At 49.7% G+C, this 26724-nt stretch overlaps 1 protein-coding gene across 1 annotated transcript in view; it reads right to left on the minus strand.

Annotated features, from left to right (window-relative positions):
* Nucleotides 1-2607: 2607 nt before the first annotated feature.
* spns2 (SPNS lysolipid transporter 2, sphingosine-1-phosphate) overlaps nucleotides 2608-26724 on the minus strand; it is a gene marked incomplete at its 5' end in the record, with an annotated part of 63991 nt that continues 39874 nt past the window's right edge. Inside the window, 10 exons of the mRNA XM_084450569.1 lie at nucleotides 2608-2741; nucleotides 6743-6779; nucleotides 9637-9800; nucleotides 14274-14372; nucleotides 15343-15408; nucleotides 17439-17628; nucleotides 17723-17875; nucleotides 18051-18193; nucleotides 20715-20781; nucleotides 26043-26194. Coding sequence (XP_084306695.1) covers nucleotides 2730-2741; nucleotides 6743-6779; nucleotides 9637-9800; nucleotides 14274-14372; nucleotides 15343-15408; nucleotides 17439-17628; nucleotides 17723-17875; nucleotides 18051-18193; nucleotides 20715-20781; nucleotides 26043-26194 — 1083 coding nt within the window. The 3' untranslated portion in view covers nucleotides 2608-2729. The remainder of the gene's footprint in view (nucleotides 2742-6742; nucleotides 6780-9636; nucleotides 9801-14273; nucleotides 14373-15342; nucleotides 15409-17438; nucleotides 17629-17722; nucleotides 17876-18050; nucleotides 18194-20714; nucleotides 20782-26042; nucleotides 26195-26724) is intronic.

Raw genomic sequence — 26724 nt, forward strand, 5'->3', positions numbered from 1 at the left:
TCCGTTTTCTGCTCGACATCAGAAATAGGTTTCTTTATACATTGATTCTTGTATGACAAGAAAGAGCACATTCTCAATACATCACTCCAGTGATCATTCAAATAGAATTACTCCATACAAACAACTTTAACTTCTAAAGGATATTTATATCTAAATCAGCTAAATTTGGCATTGTGAACCACCATCCATGACCCATCCAACCAGAACTACATCCCATTGGTGTCAAATGACAGAAAGTCAGCATTTTACTGTGAGCATGAAGAGTGAGTGTTATGTGAGAGAGCTAGTGTGAAGTGGAGACTAGAACATGGCAGTACAGGTTAAAATAAATCCCTGAAGATCACTTTGTTAATACAAATGTCATGCAAAATAGTCTGATCTACTGGTCTAGAAAACGAAACAACATACAAAATGAAAATGTTATGATATAGCACAGATCAATCTTGTACAAAATGATCATGTTGCAGTTCCTTGTATGTCTGCGTGTGTGTGTGTGTGTCTGTGCTGTACGTGCAATCTCCAATTCATGATCACAGTAAACACACTGATTCTTAGTGATGTAAAAAGGTATTGTGTTGCTTCGTTGTAATACAATATGATGAACATATGCACAGGTGCCTTTCTAAACCCAAAGATAGACAAAGTATTATTTAACATCAAATTTCCCTTTACAGTTTCTTCTTCATTATAACAAACAAATAAATACATTGCATCCAAGCCATCATTTACAATATATTAGAATTGCTGCATAATATAGCTATATATCTCTATTGTAGTTATAATATAAAACTCATTTGTAAAAAAAGAAAGTCTATGAAAGAAAGATAAAAAGCTTCATTAAGATGATGTTGTGTAAACACGGAGGTTGGACAGAGTCACATTCAGAGAGCTCTTCACAGTTCGTGAAGGACGTTAAAACGAATTAACTGGCAACAAGAACACGGTTCATGACTTCACACACCTAGAATGAGTCAGACCAATACCGCACAGGTCCTTTCAAAGCCTTCCCCTTTCTCGCCTGAATTCAAACACTCTGCGTCATGCATCTGATCGAGGTCTGCAAGGTGCTCTACTCTTTAACTCAGATTAAATCATCCATTCCTTTGGTGGAAAGTTGTAGGTTAGAGAAAAGTTATCTCTGTTGGGAAATACAGTACATGACGGTATTCTTCCTTCAAGAGTATGACTAATGACCAGGATGCCAAAAGATCATCATTCATGCACACTGCATAAACTGCAGACCAAATCCTGTAACTGATGCATAGAACGATGGTATGAAGGCATTGTGTATATGTTTAGATCCTGTTCTGAAATGGCTCCTATGAAAGCAAAGTGCTTTTTCCTAATGCCACTATGCCAGTCGTGTGGTATGGTCAGGTGGTGTGATCTTGAAAATGTTCCTATGTTGTTCCAGTAAGTAGGATTCCTTTATCACGTTCCGGTGGAGCGTTCCGGTCGAACCGGGGATCAGGCTGATCGGGGTTCCTTTACATGGGGGTTGGATTTCCGGGACTAATTAACTTGTGACTGAGTGAGGCTGGAACTCTTTTAAGGGTCCTTTTTTCTAGTCCATGAAAGTGATATCTACAGACGCAGGGCTAAGAGATCCCTGTACAAAGCTTGCTATTGTAACAGGCTGGAGTAGTGAATCCTATCCACAGATCTCTCTCTATGCGGATGATGTCCAGAAATTCAACACCAGCAGACTGAGATCTGGCCTTCAAAGAAACATACAGTCCACAGACGAGCCAATGGCAGAGGGCTTCACCAACTTGACTGAATTCCTTTCCTTGTCTGTCGAGATGATCAAGCAGCTGGGTTAATCCTACAACACCAGCCCCCTGAAATAATTATAGGCAATGGCCTCCAGTTTCTAATCCATGATCACGTAGAATAATCAAAAATCACAACAAACAAAGTCCAGTAATGTGCAGAAACCTGTCGTGGCTTACTGTATGATGTCACTCACTGGCACTGTTTTGATATAAGTGCTGAAAGACATTAGAAAAAATGGGAGAGGGTTGTGGGTCAAAAGTAACAACCTGTTTGCACTTTTGATGTGAAAGCTCAAAGTCTTAAGGCTGGCTCACCAGACTTGAATGGTTGACAGAGAAAGTAAAAGTCACTGACATTTATCAGAAACACATTTTTGGCCTTTCAGTGACTTCCTGTTCGTTTATGTTGGTAGTCAGTGCAGAACCTGTGACGGAATGTAATGATGCTATGGCACTTGGTGCAGATTCACATGCAATGCAACAGACAGACAGACAGACAGACAGACAGACAGACAGACAGACAGACAGACAGACAGACAGACAGACAGACAGACAGGGCAGGTCCATGTTCAGCATTCAGTAGTATGGCACCGGTAGGGGCTTCATTGGCACCCGGATGGTTCTGTGGCTCCTTTTGGACAAATGTGGAGGGGCCACCAGCTGCCGATTGGCTGGCTCCAGCATACTGCACTGTGAGCACTGCATTGTGGGACAGAGGTATCTGGGGATGGGCAAGGCGCTCCCTCCCTCCAGTTATCAATGGCCTCCACAACCACGGGCAGCAGGAGAGCGGGAGGGGTGATGAAGATGAGGAGGAGGAGGAGGAAGAGGACATTAAAGGTGGATGGCTCGGGTGTAAATAAGGGGATCAGCTGCCCTCTTAATTGTTCCAGCTCTTCATCAAACTCCCACATTCGGCGTGCGGAGTCCATGGCTCCTCACGCGGACCGCCCCTCACGTGGTGACCTGAGGGGGAGGGAAGGACAAGTGGGAGGTGGAAGGAGGGAGGAAGGAAGGAAGGAAGGGAGGGAGGTAGGGAGGGAGGGAGGGAGGGAGGGAGGGAGGGAGGGAGGGAGGGAGGGAGGGAGGGAGGGAGGGAGGGAGGGAGGAAGTGGAGAAATGGAGAGTGTGGTTAGGATCTGGCTTCCCCACAGGATGTTCCCATGTAATTAGCGCTGGGGTCCAGCGCTGTTCAGCCATCTGTCTGGGTCTGCCTGGGCCCGGCCCTGGACCGGGCTGATAACGCCTGCCTCTACACCCCCTGGGGCCCTGTTTGGACCTGCTGCAGTACACACCACACCAAAACACAAATCAATGAGAATATTCTCTCAGCCTAACCTCTCCCCCTTTAAACCTGTCAACAGATGTACTGAGGGGGGGAAATGCACCGATTTGTGTACTAAAGGTCTTGTTGTGTTGTGGCTCATGTCCAATACAGATTTAATCAGGTAAGAGATGTGAGTGTGTCCCAGTGCTGGTTGTGGTTTAACCTGCCATTACACTGGATTTGTCTGCCCTGTGCGCTTCGGTACACGGCTGCTGCAGATAGAGCTACAATAGGATTAGAACAGGAGGCTGGGCTGTGGGCTGTGTGTAGACAGACACACACACACATGCGCACACACACACACACACACACACACACACACACACACACACACGCACAAACAATAGTAATTCGTTTTAAGGCTTGATGAAGGGATTTCAGATGTTTAATTTTCTGTGTGTGTGAGTGTGTGTGTGCGTGCGTGCGTGCGTGTTTGTGTGCGAGTCTTCGGATGTTGGGGTGTTGAATCATCGAACGCTTTGTTACCAGGGAGAACTGACTAATTCTTATCGCGCGTGTGCGGAGGAGTTCTAGAACGGACCTTTTTACACTGTCACCCCATCTCACTACTGATTGGTTGAGACTGGATCAAGACTCCCACAGCCAAGAGGAGGACTGTGCTGACACATGCTGATTAGCTTGAGTGCTGCCAAAAAACTGTAATCAATGTGATTTGTAGGCGGTGCTGGCTGGGAGGACGCAAATCATGGCTGAACGAGGCTGGTTGTACACAGACACACTGCACAGCCAGCTCAGCTGCAATGGCTACTGTAGTAGGTTAGCTGGACTGATGGACTGTGTAGGTTACAGGACACACTGTAGACCAAGAGAATGGCATCGGATTGGACCCATGAGGGAAGTCCCTGTCTGTCCTCATCATGTCTGGTGTCTTACAGAGTCCACTGTGGGGTCTGGATGGACACTAGGTGTGGTCTGATGTTGAGCTCCAACCTCGACCATAAACCTCCCCATCCCACCATGGCCCAGCACAGCAAAAAGCGTTTGTTGAATGAAAGGAAAAACTATAACAGCATTATAATAACAGCATTATAAGGCCAGGTTTGGAGAGCACTGATCAGCTGATCACCATCTGAATGCTTCAACCCAAATTAATTTGTGAGGCCAGATGCATAAAAAAAAAAGTTAGCCTCACTGCTGTGATTGTTTGACAGTAACTTGGGGCCCTCCCTCGGTTAACAAGTGCCGTGGGGTGACTCCGCCCTCTGCGCCCGACTGGGGGAGCTTCGCCCCCCCGCAGGGAAACTTAATTAGATCCCAGCATATCCATCTAGGACTGCATCAGCAGAGATTAATGGCCCATGATGCATTAAGGCTTAAGCGATTACAGCCTCCCTCCATCAGCCCATCCCTGCAGCTCTCCTCCTCTCCCTCTCCTTCTCTCCCTCTCCTCTTCTTCCTCTCCCTCTCCTCCTCGTCCTCTCCCTCCCCTCCTCGTCCTCTCCCTCCCCCTCTCCCTCTCTCCCTCTCCTCCTCTTCCTCTCCTCCTCTCCCTCCCCTCCTCGTCCTCTCCCTCCCCTCCTCTTCCTCTCCCTCTCCCTCTCCTCCTCTCCCTCTCTTCCTCTCCTCCTCTCCCTCTCTCTCTCCTCCTCTCCCTCCCTCTGTTCACCCTATGCATACAGAACATCCCTTCTCCCTGGACTCAGGTTCCCTGTCGGCTGCTTTGGACCCGGTCAATCTCTAATACCAGACCGGTGTGTTCCGGTATCGACCCGGGTGTAGCTGCTAGTGCACCCGGAGCGCGTACTCCTGCGCTTGGCTCCGCCCTCCCAAGGCCGCTGCTGACGACCCCGTCGGCAAAGAGACAGACAGATGATTGATTTCTCCCGTAGTGGCGTCAGCGTCCGCCCGCCGAGCAGGAGTGAACAGCCGAGACCGACGGCGCCGTAAACTCTGTTCTTATCCAGCTTTAAGAGCTGCTCTTTTACAGTGATTAGTCAGTCAAACAGCAGAGGCAAATTGCTTTAGCCCGCGCGAGGGGGTGTTGCGACTGAGCCGGCGAAAACCCGAGGCTTTCGGCGCCGAAGCAGAGCGTGACTCGCGGACCGGAGCGCGTTCCCCCGTGGCTGCCACGCGGTCGCTTTCCATGTCACCGCGCGCCGCACAATAATGTCACCCTGTCACTGCCGGCATCGCCCGCCCAATGCTTATATCATTTCCCAATTAAACCCAGTTAGTCTCTTGTCACTTCACTCATCGTCGCGCATAGCCAGACCTACATCTCCACACTTCGTTTACGCTGCTGCGCCGGAGAAAAAGGTCTGGCTGGACTCATTACCGTTCAGGGATAAGGGGGAAAAAACCATTGTATCTCTTCAAACCAATCACAATCGTCTTTGGTGGAACGGTTGCTACTGGCTGTTGTTGTTTCACTGGATTGGCCGACCACATGAAACGGCACCACTGATTGGTCAGTGATAAACGAAAGATAAGGCTTATCCGCAAAACCTATATCCGTTGAGTGAGACTACTTCACTCATGACATTTACAATAAGTGCTATTTGTATAGCCCCACACAATGATGTGAGCATTTCATTGTACTGTACCTAGTACCCATATCACGTTACATATGACAAGTAAACCATACAGTTTTATACTGGAACACATCGAAATGGTGTTTTAATTCTATTCCTGTGAAGGAGCTGAAAATCTACTACAGTAGTGGGCCCATTCCAGGTTTTGGGATGATATATCACAAGCTCAAGTAAGCGAAAGAAAAAGTCAATAGGGGTACAAAAAGATGAATGCATTCTTGACCCCATGTCTAAACACGATAACATGAAACGAACTCTTTAGCTCCTGCAATCAGTGGGTCGGGGTCTAATCTTGTTGTTTTTGGCTGCGTGTCCCTGGCTCTCCATTGTCCTGCTGTGGGGAGTTTGGCCGGTGTGGCACGGACTGGCCCTTTCCTCAAAGACGGGTACTCTTTCTTCTGATAATCTGTGGCCTGGAGTGGAGCTGAGCTGTGTGTGTGTGTGTGTGTGTGCGTGCATGCGTGCGTGTGTGTGTGTATGTGTGCGTGCGTGCGTGCGTGTGTGTGTTTGCGTGTGTGTATGTGTGTGTGTGTGTGTGTGTGTGCGTGCGTGCGTGCGTGTGTGCGTGTGTGCGTGTGTGCCTGCGTGCGTGCGTGCGTGCGTGCGTGCGTGTGTGTGCGTGCGTGTGCGTGCGTGCGTGTGTGTGTGTGTGAGAGCGTGATGGGAAGGAGGGCAGCCAGACCCTGACGAGGTGCCAGGTACACCCTGAATGACCTGGCAGCACATAAACACAATAACACCAGGAAGTACACCTTAGATCAATAACATGATATCACATGTACTGTATCCCTTCCAACAGTGATGTCATGGCCTTTAAAATGAGGACAATGTGTTTTTGTATGTCTTTCTAATAGGTTTCTAATATTTACAATGCTATTGGATATTAAAGGTAAAGGTAATTTGAGATTAAATATTTAATCATTTGAGATGTTTGGGAGAGCATTGAGGCATTTTCTTAAGGGTTTATAAATGTAGAAAATGAAAGCGAGTTTTCAAACTGCCATAGTGATTTTGAAATACAGTAAACTTGACTACTTTGAGAAAGGCTCTGATGGCCCACAGAGAAAGTAGAAATGACCTGTTCATACCTTCACTGTGGAGGGCGGTCTGGTCAGTTGGCTCAGCCTGGGAAGGGAACAGATGGAGCCAGGTTAGGAACAATCCACACACACATCCACAGCATCTTAACCCACAGAATCAGGCCAACAAGCGCTCGCCAAGTGAATGTGTGCATATGTGTGGGGGCGTTCAGTGGTGAAGGAATACAGCTAATGTGAACTATGGAGCTTTCTTTCTTTCTTTCTCCTTCTTTCTTTCTTTCTTTCTTTCTTTCTTTCTTTCTTTCTTTCTTTCTTTCTTTCTTTCTTTCTTTCCTTCCTTCCTTCCTTCTTTCCTTCCTTCCTTTCTTTCTTTCTTTCTTTCTTTCTTTCTTTCTTTCTTCCTTTCTTTCTTCCTTTCTTTCCTCCCTCTACATCTTCAGTGTCTTATTGCAGTGTGCTGATCTTCCTCTCTCCAGCACACCTCATGCCTCCCTGCTGCTGATCTCTAGTGAGTCAGCCTGGCCCGGTCTGGACCGTACTAGTGAGTCAGGCTGGCCCGGTCTGGACCGTACTAGTGAGTCAGCCTGGCCCGGTCTGGACCGTACTAGTGAGTCAGGCTGGCCCGGTCTGGACCGTACTAGTGAGTCAGCCTGGCCTGGTCTGGACCGTACTAGTGAGTCAGGCTGGCCCGGTCTGGACCGTACTAGTGAGTCAGCCTGACGCGGTCTGGACCGTACTAGTGAGTCAGGCTGGCCCGGTCTGGACCGTACTAGTGAGTCAGCCTGGCCTGGTCTGGACCGTACTAGTGAGTCAGGCTGGCCCGGTCTGGACCGTACTAGTGAGAGGGGCTGGCCCGGTCTGGACCGTACTAGTGAGTCAGGCTGGCCCGGTCTGGCCCGTACTAGTGAGAGGGGCTGGCCCGGTCTGGACCGTACTAGTGAGTCAGGCTGGCCCAGTCTGGACCGTACTAGTGAGTCAGCCTGGCCCGGTCTGGACCGTACTAGTGAGAGGGGCTGGCCCGGTCTGGACCGTACTAGTGAGTCAGGCTGGCCCGGTCTGGACCGTACTAGTGAGGCAGGCTGGCCCGGTCTGGACCGTACTAGTGAGGCAGGCTGGCCTGGTCTGGACCGTACTAGTGAGGCAGGCTGGCCCGGTCTGGACCGTACCGTTCTCCCAGGGAGCGCTGGCTGTGCAGGCTGGTCCCGGTCTACTGTATGCCCAGCAGATGAGAAATATATGTCTGAGTGTAAGTGCGTGATGTGTGTGTGTGTGTGTGTGTGTGTGTGGTGTGTCTGTGTGTGTGTGTGTCTGTGTGTATATCTCTGTGGACGCATCTGAACTATTAATGGCATCCTCTCAGCCCAAAACAGCCAGCAGCCTAGAAATAACACGACAACTTCAAGGCTAGAAATAGACAGGAGCGCTCCAGTGAGTAGCTCTTTCTGCTTCCCTGGTTTTATTTATAGCCCTGAATATCTAAGGACAGAATCCTAGTGCTTCTGCTTCTGTCAAGCCGGGAGGAATCGGGGGGAATTTGAGTGTGAACGTCTGCTATGAATAACTTTGGTTTGTGGCATAACCCTACTTTCATGCTGCTGTTTTCACACTTCTGCATTGGCACAGTACTAGCCCAGCTCTGCTCTGTAGGGAGACGCCTCAGAGAAGCTTGTTGTAAGCGAATACACTTGGAGAGGGCTGCGATGTGGGAGAGTGTGCTGTAAATAGACCTGGACATGGGCAGCATCCAACTCATTAGTGTATAAAATTACCCCCCAACCCCCTCAATACTGGCTTATTGGGAAATGTTCTAATGTAACTCCTAAAAGTGAGCCATGTTCCAGGAAGCTGCCTCCTAACCCTGTCTTCTATCTGCTCTGCCCTGGGCCGCGTGCAGTGAGAGTGTGGTCAGATATAGCTGGTGTGATCTTACGCCACCCGCCCACAATAGGCTAATACTGTGGTTTCAGTTGGCACCAAGTCAGAGTGTGACTCTTTATCACTGTTTGCAGCACAACCCTCTCTTCCTCCTCCCCGGGCAATTCCCAGAACCACCACGTTCCTGCTCACTACCGGCGGCCGGACTGGAACCGCCGACCGCTGCGGCTAATGTTTACTCATGCTAGCTCAAGGGCCCCGGCGCTGTCCCTCGCCTCTACAGAGAGCCGGTGGCGCGCGGTGGGAACGGCCGGTGACAGGGCCCGCGGGGGGGGGGGCGGATGTCAGGCGTCACACCGTCACTCTGCCTAAAAATGTCCCCCGACTCCTACAGGAAAGAAGTCATTTGTGAGAGGCGAGGCGCCAAGGAAGTGGACTCCATAAAAAATGTAACCGTAGGACAGTGGATGAGTGTGTTTGTCTTCGCCTTTTATGGCGATATATGCTAATGTGCACTCGGGCTATGTTTTTGGAGTTTTAAAAAGAGCTTAAGGGAATGTTTTGGTGTGAATGCATGTGGGGCGCTAGCTCATCAAAGACTGTGTACTGTAAGCACTTCATGTGATGGCTTGCTGGAACGGCTTGTGTCAGCTCCGGGAAATCTTTGAGCTGGTCGAAGTCGGCCGCGCGGCCTTTCTGAGGGAACCTTCGGAGATGCTAGCGTGTTACTGTTCCATCCTCTGACCTCCGGCGGGATTAAGGTGACGTGCTTCAGTGCCCTCTCCCTCCCAGCTAACAACAGCTGCCTCGCTGTCACTGTCATCGAAGAGATCGCCCGAAACATCGTTGACTATCCGACCTTTCTGGCTCCTTCCCCTGTTTACTCCTCTCTGTAAAACCATGCAGCTAGCGTGTAATGTGTTAAGTGGCTGTTTGTCAAGCATGAACAACTTCTCATCCCCACGGCAATAAACCACGTCTTGTCATATCAAATACAGAATGCAAGTGGCGCCCAAAAGGGCAGCGTTAGACAGCTTGTCTATGTAGGGCACGGTGGGGTTACTCACTGTTTCTCCGCCTTGTCCCGGTCGTCCAGGAAGAACAACGCGGTAGCCAGGAAGAACATGCCCCCCAGCACGATGACGAACGGACAGAGCATGAGGGCGTAGCCCAAACTGAGGAACTGCCACAGGACGGATGTAGCGTAGCTCTGCTGGAGCCCGTCTGAAATCTGGACACGCATGCACACACACACACACACACACACACACACACACACACACACACACACACACACACACACACACACACACAAGTATATGATTAGAGAGATATGCTCAATACTGTATGTTCATGGCTATAACTATGATATTGAATTAATTCACTGACGGTCACTGATATTGTTGTGTGCGACTTGACAAATGCCTTGTTTGAGTCTTATGTAAAGTTCTCCTAACAGACCAGACAAAGAGGGTCTAGTTCAGTAGAAAAAGACACGCACGGCTTCTGCTATGGATACACAAACGAGAGCTAGAGGTGATCCTCTCCACATAGATCATCATCAATAATGAAAAGTAACACACTCAGCACACTTAGCAGATGAATATTTCAACAAACACAGAAATGCCTCTTATGAAACAGTCAAGACGCAGACTCTGCACAGAAACACACACACCCACGCACACACATTTTGAAAGTGAGCTTCCACACGGCATAGTGTGTAATTTCGTCGAAGGTTAGAGTAACACTGGAGCAGGGCTCCCCCTGGTCCGTCACGCGAGGCGCTAAGGAAACAGCTGGGCGATGTAGTAGGCTGGCTATCTGAAGCGCTGACACGGGCACTTCTCTCACTGCTCCTCACTGCTCTGTGGAGAAGAACCCTCACTACTGACGAGAGAGAGAGAGAGAGAGAGAGAGACTGGTAGAAATGGACAGGCAAGAGGCTGCTGATTATTTCCTCCAGTAGATTGCTGTTGTGTTGAGGTACTCAGAGACTGACAGGCTCTGACTGCGACACCCCCAACCCCCCCCCCCCCCCCTCCACCTCTCTCTGTCTCTCTCTCTCTGTGTCAGTCTGTCTGTCTGTCTGTCTGTCTGTCTGTGTCTCTCTCTCTGTCTCTGTGTCCAGGGATGCATAGGTCACCCTAAGTGAAGCGCATTGATTATCTGTTAGCGTCAGCATAGTGAGACTATCCCCCTGAGAGGTGCAGAAGTGCTGACAAGAGTGTGGGTGTGTAATGGAGTGAGTTGAGTGTATGTGTGTGTGTGTGTGTGTGTGTGTGTGTGTGTGTGTGTGTGTGTGTGTGTGCGTGAGAGAGAGAGAGAGAGAGAGATAAAGAGAGAGAGTTACCACAGGTAGAAAGAGTAGGAGAAAGTGTGGATGTGTGCATGTGTGTGCGTGTCTGTGAGCGTGTACTGGTGGGGTGTGTTTCCAAATGTGCGTGTGTGTGTGTGTGTGTGTGTGTGTGTGTGTGTGTGATCACGAAATCCCCACAAAGATTAGTCAGTCAGGTACTCTGCCACACAACATTAGCTACCATTCCCACTTAAACACTGCTGATGACCAAATCTTTAGGCTATAAATACGTAGCCGCCGGCGCATGTCTAACAACCTTTCAGCGGGTGCATTTCTTCGGGTGGATTGGAGGGCGATTGTTCCTGACAGTCCAGCGCCACCCACCCCGGCTCTGGCTGTATCCCAGTCACACCGGTCATGTGGATCTCTACAAACTTGTTTATTATGGCTCTCGCTGAGAACACGGGTTCCACCTACCAGCTCTGGTCTACGTGCTGGCACAGGGGCAACCTGGCTGCTCCTCCAGTGGTTGCGTGGCTCATTTCTACACCCGGCTATCTAAATATACAGAACAAGGCCACACACCATGAGTGCTTCACAATCTGGTGAGTGTTCCTAAGAACCTCTTATGAAGGTCTAATTTTCAGAGCTGAGGCACGTGCGCTTGAAAAACTCAAAACTCGGCAGCGCAAGGCTTTTACTCCACGGTTGCTAAGCGATGGGCTGCTGTCTGTTTTCCCGTGGCTTCTGGCCCGCAGACTGTGTTCATTCCTCGGAGGCCGCGGGGGGGAGGAGGAGCGGGGGGGGGGGGGGCTATGGGTAGACGGCGTCACGGCGAGCCCATCGCACCGGCCCGCTAAACCTCCAGCGAGAAAGCCAGCGGTCGCCAGTGACGCACGCAGTGCATTCTGGGTCCGGTCAGGAGGTTGTAGCCTCCGGTGCGACACCTGCAGCCTGAGGCTGCTCACGGAGGCGGTCGGTTGGAATGTGACAAGTGACCGGCGCTGTACGCTGCCTCATCCTCTAGATCATGGATTCCCAAACTCCATCAATGTGGGCCTCCCCTCTGAAAACAGTGACACACCCGTGCCCCACCAACCCCCCAAATTTGTCTATTTTGCAAGGCAGCGTTAGCTAGCCAATAAGGTTAGCTCGGTGGCACCTGCTGCTAGTTAACGTTATGACGTTTTCGCACAATACATTCATGCCTGCGGGGGGAGACTCTCTCTGCACTATCCACAAATTTAGTATACATCTCGCCAATTATTTATTTTGATCTTTTGACCTTTAACATCATGTTTCATTCATAAAAACCATAGACATTTCAAAAATAAAAAACATGTTTTCCCTTTTTTTTCTTCTAACCATCACTCCGCGCCTCCCCTGAATTTATTTGGGGCCCCCCAGGGGAGGCCCGCCGCACAGTTTGGGAATGCCTGCTCTAGATCATATGTGAAAGCTTTGCGAGGCCTGTCACGCTCACCTACTGGGGCGTGGCTCTCCGGGTAGTGTGAAGTCCACAAGGAAGATGTGGACAGGGTGTGATCCCATGAGTCAAAACAACACAGTATTTATTTTGTCTGATCGAGGCTTTGGGCACAGTCTCTGTGTTATTTTGGTTTGCCCTTTTGAAATACTTATCATTGTTTGGGGGCGGCCCAGAGTATTTTTTCAAACACTAGTTTCATGTTCCAGATTAGAGAACATAATGCTACATGCCTCACTCTCCTACCAGACCCCTGTGGTTCCAGACCCCTGTGGTTCCAGAGCCCTGTGGTTCCTGACCTCTGTGGTTCCTGACCCCAAGGTTGATCCTCTAATCAATGACCGACTTCCACTCTCTCTGCTGGCATCGCCTCTACTGCCCGGAGGGGACATTGCAATGAAACGTGATGTAAACATCTAACACTACAGCTCACCAAAGCAGAACAAGCTTAGAAATGTGACATTTATCTTAACCATTAGCAGAAACTAAAGCACACACTCTATCAAACATTAACAACCGCAGGTTTTTGAAGCGAAGCGCATATTGTGTAAGTTCGTTCAAGCCCACATACTCAGACCAGATACGTAACCCTATTACCCCCCACCGGCAGCTCATTACTGTGGGTCAATGTGTGTCTACGACCACGTGTGTGTGTGTGTGTGTGTGTGTGTGTGTACAGTATACAGAAGATGTGTGCATAAGTGTGTGTTGGTGTGAGTGAGAGAGAGAGAGAGAGAGAGAGCAAGAGAGAGAGATGAAGAAAGAGAGAGATAAAGAAAGAGATAGAGAGACAGAGAGACAGAGAGAGAAAAAGAAAGAGAGAGAGAGCAGCACGATACAGTAGCTCGCCAACAGCATGTGAACGGGCACTTCCTCAGGGTTACTGTTTAACTTGGAAAATGTTCATACTTTCTCTCAGGAATGAGAAGCATGCCATTATGCAGTCAAAGGTAGGGAATGTTGTATTTCCCCAGAATGACAGAGTGGCGTGGCTTCCTGGAAGGTGGGAGCTCAGCTATTGTCTCTGCAAGGACGCCATAAAGGGGTTTAGGAGGCCAGGGGGAACACTTAGAGAAAGCGTATGGCCTTGAGCGTCCTTCTCTGCCAGTAAGTACCCTGACCTGGACAAGTCTTGCACTAACACAGCTCTCTAGGGACTGGCGTTACTGGAAAGTGGGCTGACATTACGGCTGCACGATTATGACAAAAGATAATAATTGCGATTATTTGCTTCAAAATGCTAATTGCGATTAATAATTGCGATTATATATAATATTAAATATAATAACCAAAATGCTCCCAAATCACGGACATTGATCCCTTTCTTGCTACTAACTCACTGACCTCGTTTTCGCTATTTTTTTCACTACTCACGGCTGCGGGTACTGAAATTGCTACGCACAGCACACTCAGCGGGAACGCATGTGATTGGTCAGACAGCATAAGCGCCTATGATTCGTCCGTGTAGTCCTAGCACACTTAATTCAAAGCAAAATTATTAATCACATTAATTGCGGCCTTTTGCGATTAGTTAATCGTGGAGGTCATAATCGCGATTTCGATTCATTGTGCAGCCCTAGCTGACATCAGCATCAACTTGTATGAATCGTTGAACTGATCAGTAGATCAACTGGAAACTAAGACATGTTCAGTTCATAAATGCATTTTGTCTCTATGGGTGAATGAATCATTCTGAATGTGGTAAAGAGTCCTGCAGGGCGGGGGTCTCGGACCCCTAGGGTTTCCACCGGCAATCTCCATTCACACCACTGTCTAAGATCAGCTCTTCTGTTCTTCTGACCTCCACCTAACCAGGTATGCATCAACACAGTGGACCGTCAGGTGGACTTAGTCTCATCTTAGTCAGGACATCTAGCACCCCCTGATACACGGCCAACTGTGGGTCCCCAGGCTGGTCTTACCAGGCCAATCAGGTAGGGGCTCCCAGCGTCCCCCAGCAGATGGGAGGTGAAGCTCTGGAAGGCGACCGCAGTGGCTCTCCTCGTGGGGATGACGACATACTGCAGAGAGAGAGAGAGAGAGACAGAGACAGAGACAGAGATAGAGAGAGACAGAGAGACGGAGATAGAGAGAGACAGAGATAGAGAGAGAGAGAGACAGAGAGACGGAGACAGAGAGACGGAGAGAGAGAGAGACAGAGATAGAGAGAGAGAGAGAGAGACGGAGAGAGAGAGAGACAGAGAGAGAGACAGAGAGACGGAGAGAGAGAGAGACAGAGAGAGAGACAGATAGACGGAGAGAGAGAGAGACAGAGATAGAGAGAGACGGAGAGAGAGAGAGACAGAGAGAGAGACAGAGAGACGGAGAGAGAGAGAGACAGAGAGGGACAGAGAGACGGAGAGAGAGAGAGATAGGCGGAGTGAGAACATACAGGAGAGAGAGTGAGAAAGGGAGAGAGAGGGAGTTAAGCGGTGGAAAGATGCATCCATCCATAATACAGCAGCGTATTCAGGTTTCTTCATTTATGTAGGTTTACTCCCTACGCCTCATCGCTAGAGAGCTCTCACCCTGTCAGCTGCAGTTAAAATGTCAGTACAGGGGCGGCAGAGCTAACGGTATCTCTCATCCGACAGAGACCGCCTGGGTCTCTGTGGCCGGCTCTCCCTCCCCTTAACTCGGCCGCGGCTCCATTCTAAATGGCAGATTAAGGAGCCGGCTGGTGCTTGTTCTTTCTCATTTGGCTCAGCAGGGCCAGAGCTTCACCCCTGCTTTCTTTGGGCCCTAAAAACACGGCCTCTTGGCTCTTTGAAAAGGGACTCTCCTGTTTTATTTCCATGAGTGGTGTACGCATCAAGCCTGGTTAAGGAGGATAATTATGGGCCCCACCCATCCCATACAAAGTCCTGCTACAGTCGGGCATTTCATAACTCTAAATAAGAAGCTGCATGCAAGGGGACGGCTGCCTTTGTTACAGTGTGCTGTAGAAGTTTCCAGTGGCTCAGTGGATAAGTATAGGTTCCCAGTACGTACCATTAAAATGTCCGCCGTGATGGCCCAATTGAGAAACAGCAGCGTTTCACCAATGAAGATACAGATCTATAGAGAGACAGGAAGATAAATATGTCATTAATTAACTAATTATGACTGTCTGATATTTACCCTTGACCTACTTGGCAATACACCAGCGAGTCTCAGTCCAAAGGTTTGTTTTGCAGATATTGTTACTGTCTGTGGGAATCCACTAGTGAATAAAAATGCTTCAGTTGCTGTGGTTTGGAAACATGGTATTATGCTGTGGTCACATTATACAAGGATGTAGGGCTTCATTCTGAGCCTGTTGAAGTGAGTGTTTGACCTTTGAGCAGAAACCCAGAACCAGTTAGAGAAATACTTTTCTCTAGTCTGTAAGTAAGCTGATATACTATATTTCTCAAGTGTGCATAAATGTTCACACGACTGCTCTATCAACAACAGCTCAACTTAACAAGGATACCACAAATTAACCACCATTCACTTCATTCCAGGTTCTTTGCTTGTATTGGCAAATTACTAATACACATATTGAATGACATGGAGGAGCTGACTTCAATGGCATGAAGGAGCGCGTGTGTACATAGTCTTTTGACATCCCTACCCAAAACAAGCCCTGAAACAGCTGGTGTAGATATGTGGCGACACAAACATTTTCAGTAAATGGATCTGGAGGGATTTGGTTGCGATGGAATCCGGTGGCTGGTTTGGACAGGGTCTGTGTAATATTGAGAGGGAATGACCCCAGTGCCAGCCTGGCAGGCACATGCGAGCCAAAGCCGGGCCAGGGGCTGACTGACACCCTGGTGCTGCCTCTAAGCTGCTAGTCAGACACCGTGACCGTGACACATGGCCTCGTGGGAAGGAGAACCCAAACCCGGCTAAGATCAGCCGTCGGCTCGCGAGACAACAGCTGTCGGAGTCCAAATCAGGCCAGACGTGGTGGCCTGGCCCCTGGTGTCACCGTCCTTAACAGCACATCTGTCAATGCTTAACCATGAAACGAGAGTTGTTCAGCTGCATCGTGTTGTGGCTGTGGTAAAGTTACAGGATATCTATATACAGTAGAAGCCAGAATATATGGACCAGGGTGAAAAGGTCAAACCATGATGGCTGCAATAACATCATTTATCATCTGAATCTGAAGGCACTTCGTGAAATTAAAACAGCTTTTTTGTCACAACTTGGAACTTTCCAAGGAGATGTGTAGTTGAAGGAGATACAGACTATACTTGGAACCACCACTGCTCCCTCTCAACCCACAGACAAAAAACAGGAGACGCTTGAGCAGCCAAGCGCAGCAGGGCCAGAGAAACCGCTCTTTGTCACACACCTATAAACCCCACACCACTCATAAAAGGCTTTATTTAACACTAAAACCAAAAGTCAAAATCCTACTACTCTTTCTAAACCTGCCTTCTCCTCTACAGCTTCTAGACATGCCCTGTTCTGACTTTGCTTGAGGCGTCCACTCCCACAGGACACCACACTTTCCACGGGCGCCCAGGGTCATAGGAGCACTGTTTATCGCAAACCAGACTGTTTATGGGAATTATTCTCCATCTTTCCGATATTATTGCTTGAGTTGTTGAAAGTCGAGTTCCTACTCCTTTGTCCCTGATAAGGGTGTAAAATGTTTGCTTGGTGACTCAAAAATGCCACGGCACATTGTTCTACAACTGTGGGGCAGCAATTGTTAAAGCTGCACCCTTTCCTGGTTTACGTGACAGTTAAAACGCCCTGGGCTTTCCACTGGGCCTCTTTCCTTTTGGTCACAGTGTAAATCCTGGTGCCACAGCAGACATGGCTGCTTTCTGAGAACGACCCAGTCATCATTCCAGAGAATATTCATTATTTACAGACTATTGTGGAGAGGCTCTGTTTTATGAGGACCCATGAGGATTCATAGTCCGGGCGACATGCCCGACTGGAGTCAGCTTTTACAGGTAATGAGCAGGTTTGCCCTAAATGTTTGATGAGGCGTCCGTAGGGAAGCGGCATATTTCTGTCAGCTAAAGGCTAGCCTGGCGACCGACACAGAGAGCGTGGGGGGGATCATACCCGCTATGGGATAATAAGGTGCCAACTCCACTCACATAGGCTCCGACAATGCTCTTCTTGGCCACGACGAAGATGAGGCAGATGAAGATGGCCGAGCCCAGCATGCTGACGGCGCACACCAGCGGGTCGGCCCTCTCCGTCTTTTGGCGACACAGGCGGGTGGTGACCGCCCCGATGACCACGCCCAGCAGCCCTGTCACACAGGTGATCGCCCCGAAGATCAGACTAGAGGAGATTAGAGGAGAGATGTCCGTTCAGTTCAGCTCAGTTCAACACGGGCTTCCTGTGTTGCGTTCGCGGCCGGCGGTCAGCCTCTGACCTGTCCTTGCTGCTGCAGATCTCTTTAGTGCAGACCTCCGCCGTCTTCTGCACCACCTGGGCCCTGAACAGGTAGAGGGGGATCCACATGCCGAACGCACCCGTGGCGAAGGACACGGCCGCCGTTGCCAGGGAGGAGAACACGTAGCTACGGCTGGACAGAGGAAACGCAACAGCCGTGAGAAACGCATTCCTGATCTGTGACACATGACTCACGCTTGTGTTGCCGTCTCTCTCTATCCTCACGCAAACACGCGCCCGCACACACACACGCACACACACACACACACGCACACACGGTAGCCGGGCCGGATGAGTCGAGTTCTTACTTCTTGGCCAGAGCCTTCATGTCACAGAGCCAGGAGGTGCGGGTTTTGATGCGTCCTCCCAGCTGGTCTGCGCTGCCTCTCTTGGGCTCGGGCACAAAGAACAGGATCAGAGTCCCGGCCGTCATGCCCAGCGCCGGAGACACCTGTCCACAGGACAGAGACACAGTTAGGAGCCGTGTCACACAGAGACATTCTACCCAGAAGACGCAGGACTGCTGGATCAAGGTTACTCTGCCTAGAGGGGAAGGGTGAACAATGCAGATAAAAGCCATGCAAGCCATTTTGATGTGTGTGTGTGTGCGTGTGTGGGTGTGTGTGTGTGTGCCGAGTGTAGACCTCATTATGAGTTCCTCCTCTTTGGGAGTTCAGTTCTGTGTGTGAGACGTATCACTGCAGCACGGAGTCTCACTGCCCGTCTGCTAGTCTCTCCTTCATCTTCTTACGTGAGACTACTGCAGTGAGCATGGACTGTGAGTGTGCGCACACACACCACACACACACAAACACAGTCATGCATGTGCCCACGCTTGCGTTTCAGTAGATCAAGCATGACTCTCTGTTTGTTTGTGTGTGTGTGTGTGTGTATTACTGTAAGATGGGGGAGCTGTTTATTATACAGTAGCTTGCCCACGGAGCAAGAATACGCACCGCTCATGAAAGCAAAAGCAATTGAGTCTGTCAGATGAAATCCACCGCAATATTTTTTATGGCTTGTAGAAGCACATCTATATTCATAACCAGTCGACTAATTCACAGCTTGGTCTGTTTGTGTGTGCGTGTGCATGCGTGTGCGCGTGTTTGTACTGTCTGTGTGTGTGTGTGTGTGTGTGTGTGTACTGTGTGCATATGTGTGTGTGTGTGTGTGTGTGTGTGTGTGTGTGTGTGTACTGTGTGTGTGTGTGTGCGTCAGAGTGTATGACTAAGAATGTGTGTTTATTCCCTGTTCTCTGACAGACGGTATAATTTCATGGCAGAGGTCGGTGCTGCTGGTACTCTGTGACGTCAGACGTTCACTAGTAAACACAAGCCCCTCTGCCGCACCCCCACTCCACTCAACAGAGACACAGGACCTCCAAAACACTTGTTTGGCCCCTCCTGCTCGTCTTATTGCGTGATTATTCAACAAGACGAAGGCCAGGGCCTGTAAGTCTGCTTGACCCCTGACCCTGACCCTGTCGCTGCCAGAGGACTGTAACTGAGAGGTCATAGGTCAATGTTCCATTAGGTCTTTCTCCTCAGAGTGTGATGGTTAGCTGTCCAACAACGCCCCTCCCTCCCTCCCTCCCTCCCTCCCTCCTCCCTCCCTCCCTCCCTCCCTCCCTCCCTCCCTCCCTCCCTCCCTCTCTCCATCCCTCCTCCCCTTCCTCCATTCCTCCATCCACCCCTCCATCCTGGGATAAGAAAAGAAGGCCAACCTGCAGACAGAGCACCTCTGGGGATGTGAAAACAAACGGAAAATACGTAACATAAAGTGTTTTTTCCTCAAAGCAGGATATCGCCGGCTAGAAAAGGCCTTTTCATGTGTTTGTTGTTTTTTTCCCCCTCCCGCGCCATCGTGGTGATTAATTGGCCTGGCCCTGCTAGGGGAGTGTTTTATTAGAGGGTCAGTGTGACGCTGACCGTGGAACTAACTGCACCACACTTTGTTTTTCAGACCTGCAACCAACGCCCAACCCCCCCCACCCCCCAAAAAAAAGAAAGAAAAAAGAATGGGCATCCCGTTTCCTCAGGGCAATAGACCTGTCAGGTCATGAGCGGTTTTATAAGTTGGTGTTCTGCAAGAATGTTTAATGTCCCCCCGTAAAGGTTCCTAATACCATTGAGATCATTATGAGTACTTTCAGTGGCAGGTAAAATGGCCACACTTAAAATGTTAATGTGAGGAACTGTCATTTCAGGACTTTCACTGGCTCCAGGCCTCCTGTAGTTACTGGTTTGGCCTCTGGATCTGTTAACTCTGCTATCTCCCTGTTAAATGTTTATAGGACGGGAGTCCTGGTGTTTAAATGCAAGCAGCAATAAAAAAAAAAAGTGCCTTGACAGGTGTGATTTATCTACTTGCATAAATACTGCATGTCTCCATGAATATGCATGTATTGGCACTTGGCACAGTCTAAAAGAGAGGGTTATTTCTCACAAAATGGCTTATTAAGCAACATAATTCCGACTAATTTCCCCGGATGAATCGCACCGTAGGATTTAAATCAGCTTTTGATTAAAAGAGATCCAGTTAGATGTTCTTGGAGCTCTGCTGGTTATATGGCTGGCCAAATATGTGGAACAATAGTCTCTTGTGTCGGGCCAACAGACCCCCCTCCCACCTGCCCACCCCACACAGGCAGCCGTGAGAGACTACAGGCAAGAAGAGAAGAGACAGACCTTGTTATTTCATTACAGCTGAGATTTGATATGGCACCGGTGGGGAGGACCCCCCGGGGAGCAAAGGCTAATGGGAAATGAGCAGAGACGTCAGGCGCTAGTATCATCTTTTAACTGAGTCGACCTTCTTCCGGCGCTCCGCGTTCAGCCCGCTCCGCTGAGCTGCTCTGGCCTGGTTCTACAGTCTAGACCCGGTACGGCGTGGTGCTGTGAGATATAGAGCTCTTCATCATTGTCGAATGCTTTTGCGAGCGAGGATGATGATGGATATGATGATGCTCTTACCCTCAGTGCCCAGTGCCAATCCCCAGCAGCCTCCTTGGCACTGGAGCCCAGGATGTAGCCCAACCCACTGCAGGAAGAGAGAGAGAGAGAGAGAGAGAGAGAGGGAGAGAGAGAGGGAGAAAGAGAGAGAAAGAGAGAGAAAGAGAGAGAGAGAGAGAGAGAGGAGAGGACGAGTTAGACAAAACATGTACATGCAAACAAGCAAATCAAGCTACTATCAACTTTTGATTTCTTTTTCACTCACACCGTTTTTAACCACTCGTTTCCTCCAATTGTGTCTTTTTTCCCTCTCTTGTTTGTTTCAGCTACACGTGAAGCCAGAGAGCTCTGTCATGGTAATGTTAAAACTGTCATGCAATTGTAAAAACTAAAGCCTGCCTACTATGTAGCTGTTGCTTGTTAAATTTTAATTGTTCAGAATGACCTTGTATTATACGATGCGTCTCATAAATAAAACCCTGCCTTGCTGGTGGTATTAAGAACAGTCCACACACACACACGGGCTGGACCTGGGCCTCACTGGGCTGGACCTGGGCCTCTCTGGGCTGGACCTGGACCTGGGCCTCTCTGGGCTGGACCTGGGCCTCACTGGGCTGGACCTGGGCCTCACTGGGCTGGACCTGGACCTGGGCCTCTCTGGGCTGGACCTGGGCCTCACTGGGCTGGACCTGGGCCTCTCTGGGCTGGACCTGGGTCTCACTAGGCTGGACCTGGGCCTCACTGGGCTGGACCTGAGCCTCGCTGGGCTGGACCTGGGCCTCTCTGGGCTGGACCTGGGCCTCTCTGGACCTGAGCCTCTCTGGGCTGGACCTGGGCCTCTCTGGACCTGAGCCTCTCTGGGCTGGACCTGGGCCTCGCTGGGCTGGACCTGAGCCTCGCTGGGCTGGACCTGGGCCTCTCTGGGCTGGACCTGGGCCTCGCTGGGCTGGACCTGAGCCTTGCTGGTCTGGACCTGGGCCTCTCTGGGCTGGACCTGGGCCTCACTGGGCTGGACCTGGACCTGGGCCTCTCTGGGCTGGACCTGGGCCTCACTGGGCTGGACCTGGGCCTCTCTGGGCTGGACCTGGGCCTCTCTGGGCTGGACCTGGGCCTCGCTGGGCTGGACCTGAGCCTCGCTGGGCTGGACCTGGGCCTCGCTGGGCTGGACCTGGGCCTCGCTGGGCTGGACCTGGGCCTGGCTAGGCTGGACCTGGGCCTCACTGGGCTGGACCTGGGCCTTGCTGGGCTGGACCTGGGCCTCACTGGGCTGGACCTGAGCCTTGCTGGGCTGGACCTGGGCCTCACTGGGCTGGACCTGAGCCTCACTGGGCCTCTCTGGGCTGGACCTGGGCCTGGCTAGGCTGGACCTGGGCCTCGCTGGGCTGGACCTGGGCCTCGCTGGGCTGGACCTGGGCCTCACTGGGCTGGACCTGGGCCTCACTGGGCTGTGTGAGCAGAAGGACATCACCCTGCCGGTTCCCTGAGGACCCCTCCGCTCTGAGACATCAGAATGGATGTCCTCCGCTCTGAGACATCAGAATGGATGTCCCCCGCTCTGAGACATCAGAATGGATGTCCTCCGCATGAGACGCAGACTGGGTGCAGGGCAGGGCGCGCGTACTGCTGGGCACACTCAGGGTAAACTCATAATGGATGAATAATCTCCCCCTGGGCCGCTGGCCAGTAAACAGAGATAATCTCCTGTCCAGACTCAGCCTCTCAGCCTCTCAGCCTCTCAGCCTCTCAGCCTCTACCGGTCAGTCCATGTCCTGTTTCCTATCTGATAACGGGCTTGATGAGAGCGCTCGGAGGGCTTCGTGTGGAGGGGATATGGTTCTGTAACTGATCAAAGCACCGGTCACTTGCTTTGTTGGTCTGTGTATGTGTGTGTGTGTTTGGGGGGGGGGGGGGGGGTTGTAACTAAGCATTGTAATGGTGCTGACTGACAGTTCCTGAGCCCAGAGGACCATGTGTTAACAGGACTGTCTGGCCATCGGGCAGCAAATCCCCCAGGATCTGGGACAGACAGACAGACAGACAGACAGACAGGCAAACAGAGAGACAGACAGACAGACAGACAGACAGACAGACAGACAGACAGGCAGGCAAACAGACAGACAGACAGACAGACAGACAGGCAAACAGACAGACAGACAGACAGACAGACAGACAGGGCCAACGACAGGTTTTCACTCATTCAGTCATGTGTCTGTCCTCCCATGGTCCTGGATTAGAGCAGTCCTGAGCCTGGTATCTGTGTCTAATATCACCACTATTCTAAGCATTTTCCAAGAGGGACGAGCTTAAGATGGAGGTCCGATGGTACAGGTCAATAGTACCATAATGGCTGTGATTTGATGCCAGCAGAATGTTTTTGCCTGTCCATAGCAGGAGCATAGCCAAAATGTTTGAAGGTTGAAATGAGCCCAGTCCCAGACCAGATGAGATTATCCCAGATCCCTTCTATCTCAAGCTAAGCTTCAATATCAGATAGCATCACTGCATCTAAAGGGCAGAGAGGGTTTGGATAGGGAACTGAATCAATGAGGGACAGAGGGCCTCTGATTGACATTTTCAGATGTGGAGAAGATTACATTATAACACCGTCTATAGGGTCGGGGCCCAGGTTGATAGCCAATCAGCATGTTATGCAACCGTCACCTCCTCTCTAATAAAAAGTAATCTCCTCCTTGATGAGCTGCTATTCTGTGGGGGCTCCTAGCAGGACCTTTTTGTTGTGACCTGATATTGACTTTAGTCGACACAAGCAACACTTGCTGGCAAAACAGCCCGGGCGTTACTGACTCGCTGAAGTATGAGATTAGTCTAGACCTACTCCTACTCCCATAAAACCGGTGAATATAAACTGTCATGTTCTATCAACCTCCTTCACTTGGGCGTTTCTTAATATTCCAAGTGAAAAACACTTCCTGGTTTCCCAGACATCCTTGGGCCAGCCTGACTTTGCAGGGCAGGTACAGGACCCAGGGCCAGGAGACTGTTGACTGTTAGAATAACAGATTGGAGCAATAGATTGATGGTCTGGAGCAGCCAGCCTTACAATGGCTTCTTATCAACATAGGCTGCCAAAGGCCATGGGACCTCTAACTGGTTTAAACATACACACACACTCGTTCACACATACACACACACACACGCACACACATACCTGCACACACACACACACACGCACACACACACACACACACACACTCACACGCACACAAACGAGGGAAACTGCCCACATTGTTGTGCTAAACCGATTAGTGCTCCAAAAATAACAGTAAAACAGATTCAGACAGCATATAATATTTCCACCAAGAGACAAACAGCTAACCTTATCTGAGTCCACTCAGGGAGTGTTTGGAAAGTTCAACACCACCACTAAAACTGAGACATGAACAACAGGGCAAGCAGCCCCGGGGACTAATGAGACCCCGTCCATTACAGATTAGGGAAAACTTGAAAAGGGGGAGCCCATTTCCTCTTTCATTCCTGAGGTCACTTCCTGGAAACGGTCACAACAACCTCGATAGAGATAAACAAGCAGTAGAGGTTCTAGGATGTTTGGCGACACTTTACTGAGGCCCAGTCTGTCACCTCCTATTGTTCCTGTCGCCGGGCGCTCAGTCCCAAACTCTGTGTGCCTCAGCATACCAGAATACCTCCGAGTGTTCGGTAAGCCTTTCCTGCTCATATCTCCCACTGCATTCAGTCTGTCTTCAACACTATTACTGGACTACATACAAATGCATACTGGTATTGGATTACACCCCTCAAAAGGGGCTGTTGCTGACCTTTCTTTGTTGTCTTTTCAAGCTGCTACATTAGTAGAGAACAGCTGATTTCCAGTCTTTTCCTCAACATTGTCATTGTGGGATAATCATCACAACAGCCTTATTAGTATTACATTGCCTTGTCTCTCTGTCTTTTGTTTTCTGTCTGTATACATTTGCAGCGACATGGGCAGGCTACCATTAAAACAGAGGCCTAAGATGTAACATGCAGTATGTATGTATGTATGTATGTATGTATGTATGTATGTATGTATGTATGTATGTATGTATGTATGTATGTATGTATGTATGTATGTATGTATGTATGTATGTATGTATGTATTTATGTATGTATGTATGTATGTATGTATGTATGTATGTATGTATGTATGTATGATAAACTTAAAATCTCAAACAGATATTACATACTGTGCATGTCATATTCATGATAAAGTAGCCTAGTCACTTTTATAGTAAAGACTTTGAATGAAATAGAGGCATATTAAAAGCACACACACACATTCTATCAGATTCCTTTATATGTTTTTCATTTTGGTAGTCCCTGCTAGCAGCTCTGAAGCAGTGCACTGTGGGTAAATAACCGCAGTCCCTGACACATTCATCTTTTATCACATCGTTTTGTTTGGGTTCTTCCTCCACTCCCTTCCCAATTGAATGAGCTGAAAGGCCACAGCTTTGCTCTTAATACCCCCCATCCTCCACCCCCCCCCCCAAAAAAAAAGAACAGCCAATCACTGTCCCGAGAGCATCTCCAAGCTATTTCCTAATCTCTCCTTTAGTTCTGCAGAGCGCCAATGTTCTTTGTCTGGTTGGCTGGAGACACAAAAGCCTAGACGGTCTGGATGGAGGGCTGACCTTCTTTATGTAGGGACGATTCTACTGATAAACTGTCAGTTCGATTCTCTTATCTCTATTGACTTCCTCTCCCCTCCTTTGTCCTGAATGTCTCAAAACCACCCAGTGTTATTATCAGATAGTCTAGCTTTTGCATATGTGTGATTCAAATGTAGCTGAGAGAAAAATGTGCGACCAGCCTATTGGAAAATCGTATCACCACTGATCTCTATCTCCTCAGACTCATCTCTCTACCTCTATCTCCTCAGACTCATCTCTCTACCTCTATCTCCTCAGACTCATCTTTCTATCTCTATCTCCTCCGAGACTCATCTCTCTACCTCTATCTCCTCAGACTCATCTCTCTACCTCTATCTCCTCAGACTCATCTCTCTGCCTCTATCTCCTCAGACTCATCTCTCTACCCCTATCTCCTCAGACTCATCTCTCTATCTCTATCTCCTCAGACTCATCTCTCTATCTCTATCTCCTCAGACTCATCTCTCTACCTCTATCTCCTCAGAGACTCATCTCTCTACCTCTATCTCCTCAGAGACTCATCTCTCTACCCCTATCTCCTCAGACTCATCTCTCTATCTCTATCTCCTCAGACTCATCTCTCTACCTCTATCTCCTCAGAGACTCATCTCTCTACCTCTACCTCTGTGTGAGGCTGGTCTCTGGGGGGCTACTGTCGCAGGAGGGGTCTCCCACTCACCTTCCCAGGGGGATGGCCAGGTAGAAGACAGAGAGCATCATGGTCCGGCTGTTGTTAGTGAAGAGGTCTCCGATGATGGTGGGGCTGATGGAAGAGTAGCTGGACTCCCCGATCCCCACCAGGCCCCTGGACAGGACGAACACCCAGTAATACTGGCGAGAGAAGCAGAGGAGGACGCCATGTGATGAGGGACAGGGGGAAAAAGTCACAGCTGTCCGGCGCATAGGTTGTTATCAAAGAACACAGTCAGATCGGAGGATTAATCTGTCATCACGCCTTAGAAAACCACTTTTACTTTGAGTCACATCATGGAACAAAAAGTTTCCTCTGGGAAAAAGAGATGTTCTCCTTCCGCCCTTAAACTGCCGACTCAGCAACACGGCAGGTTGATAAATCTGTCCCCGTCGCTGTTATAATCAGGGTTAGCAAGCGCAGTGACATAAGATGAGAGGCTTTTAAAACCACGGCAGTTCTCTGTACAGAGTCCAGATATGGCGCCAGAATGAGTGACAATACAGTAGAGCTTATATTAGAAATGACAACAGCCTACTATTCACACAGCGTGACATGTGGGCTGTAACCTCTGGCCTCTGTTCGTTTGTTTTACAGTGGGCAGAGGCAGGAAGGCTAGCTGGGGCCCTCCCTTCTCTGCACCAACTGATTTAGCAGGTGGTCTATATAT

This window comes from Borostomias antarcticus (genome assembly GCF_949987555.1).
Source record: "Borostomias antarcticus genome assembly, chromosome: 15".
Taxonomy (NCBI): Eukaryota; Metazoa; Chordata; class Actinopteri; order Stomiiformes; family Stomiidae; genus Borostomias; species Borostomias antarcticus.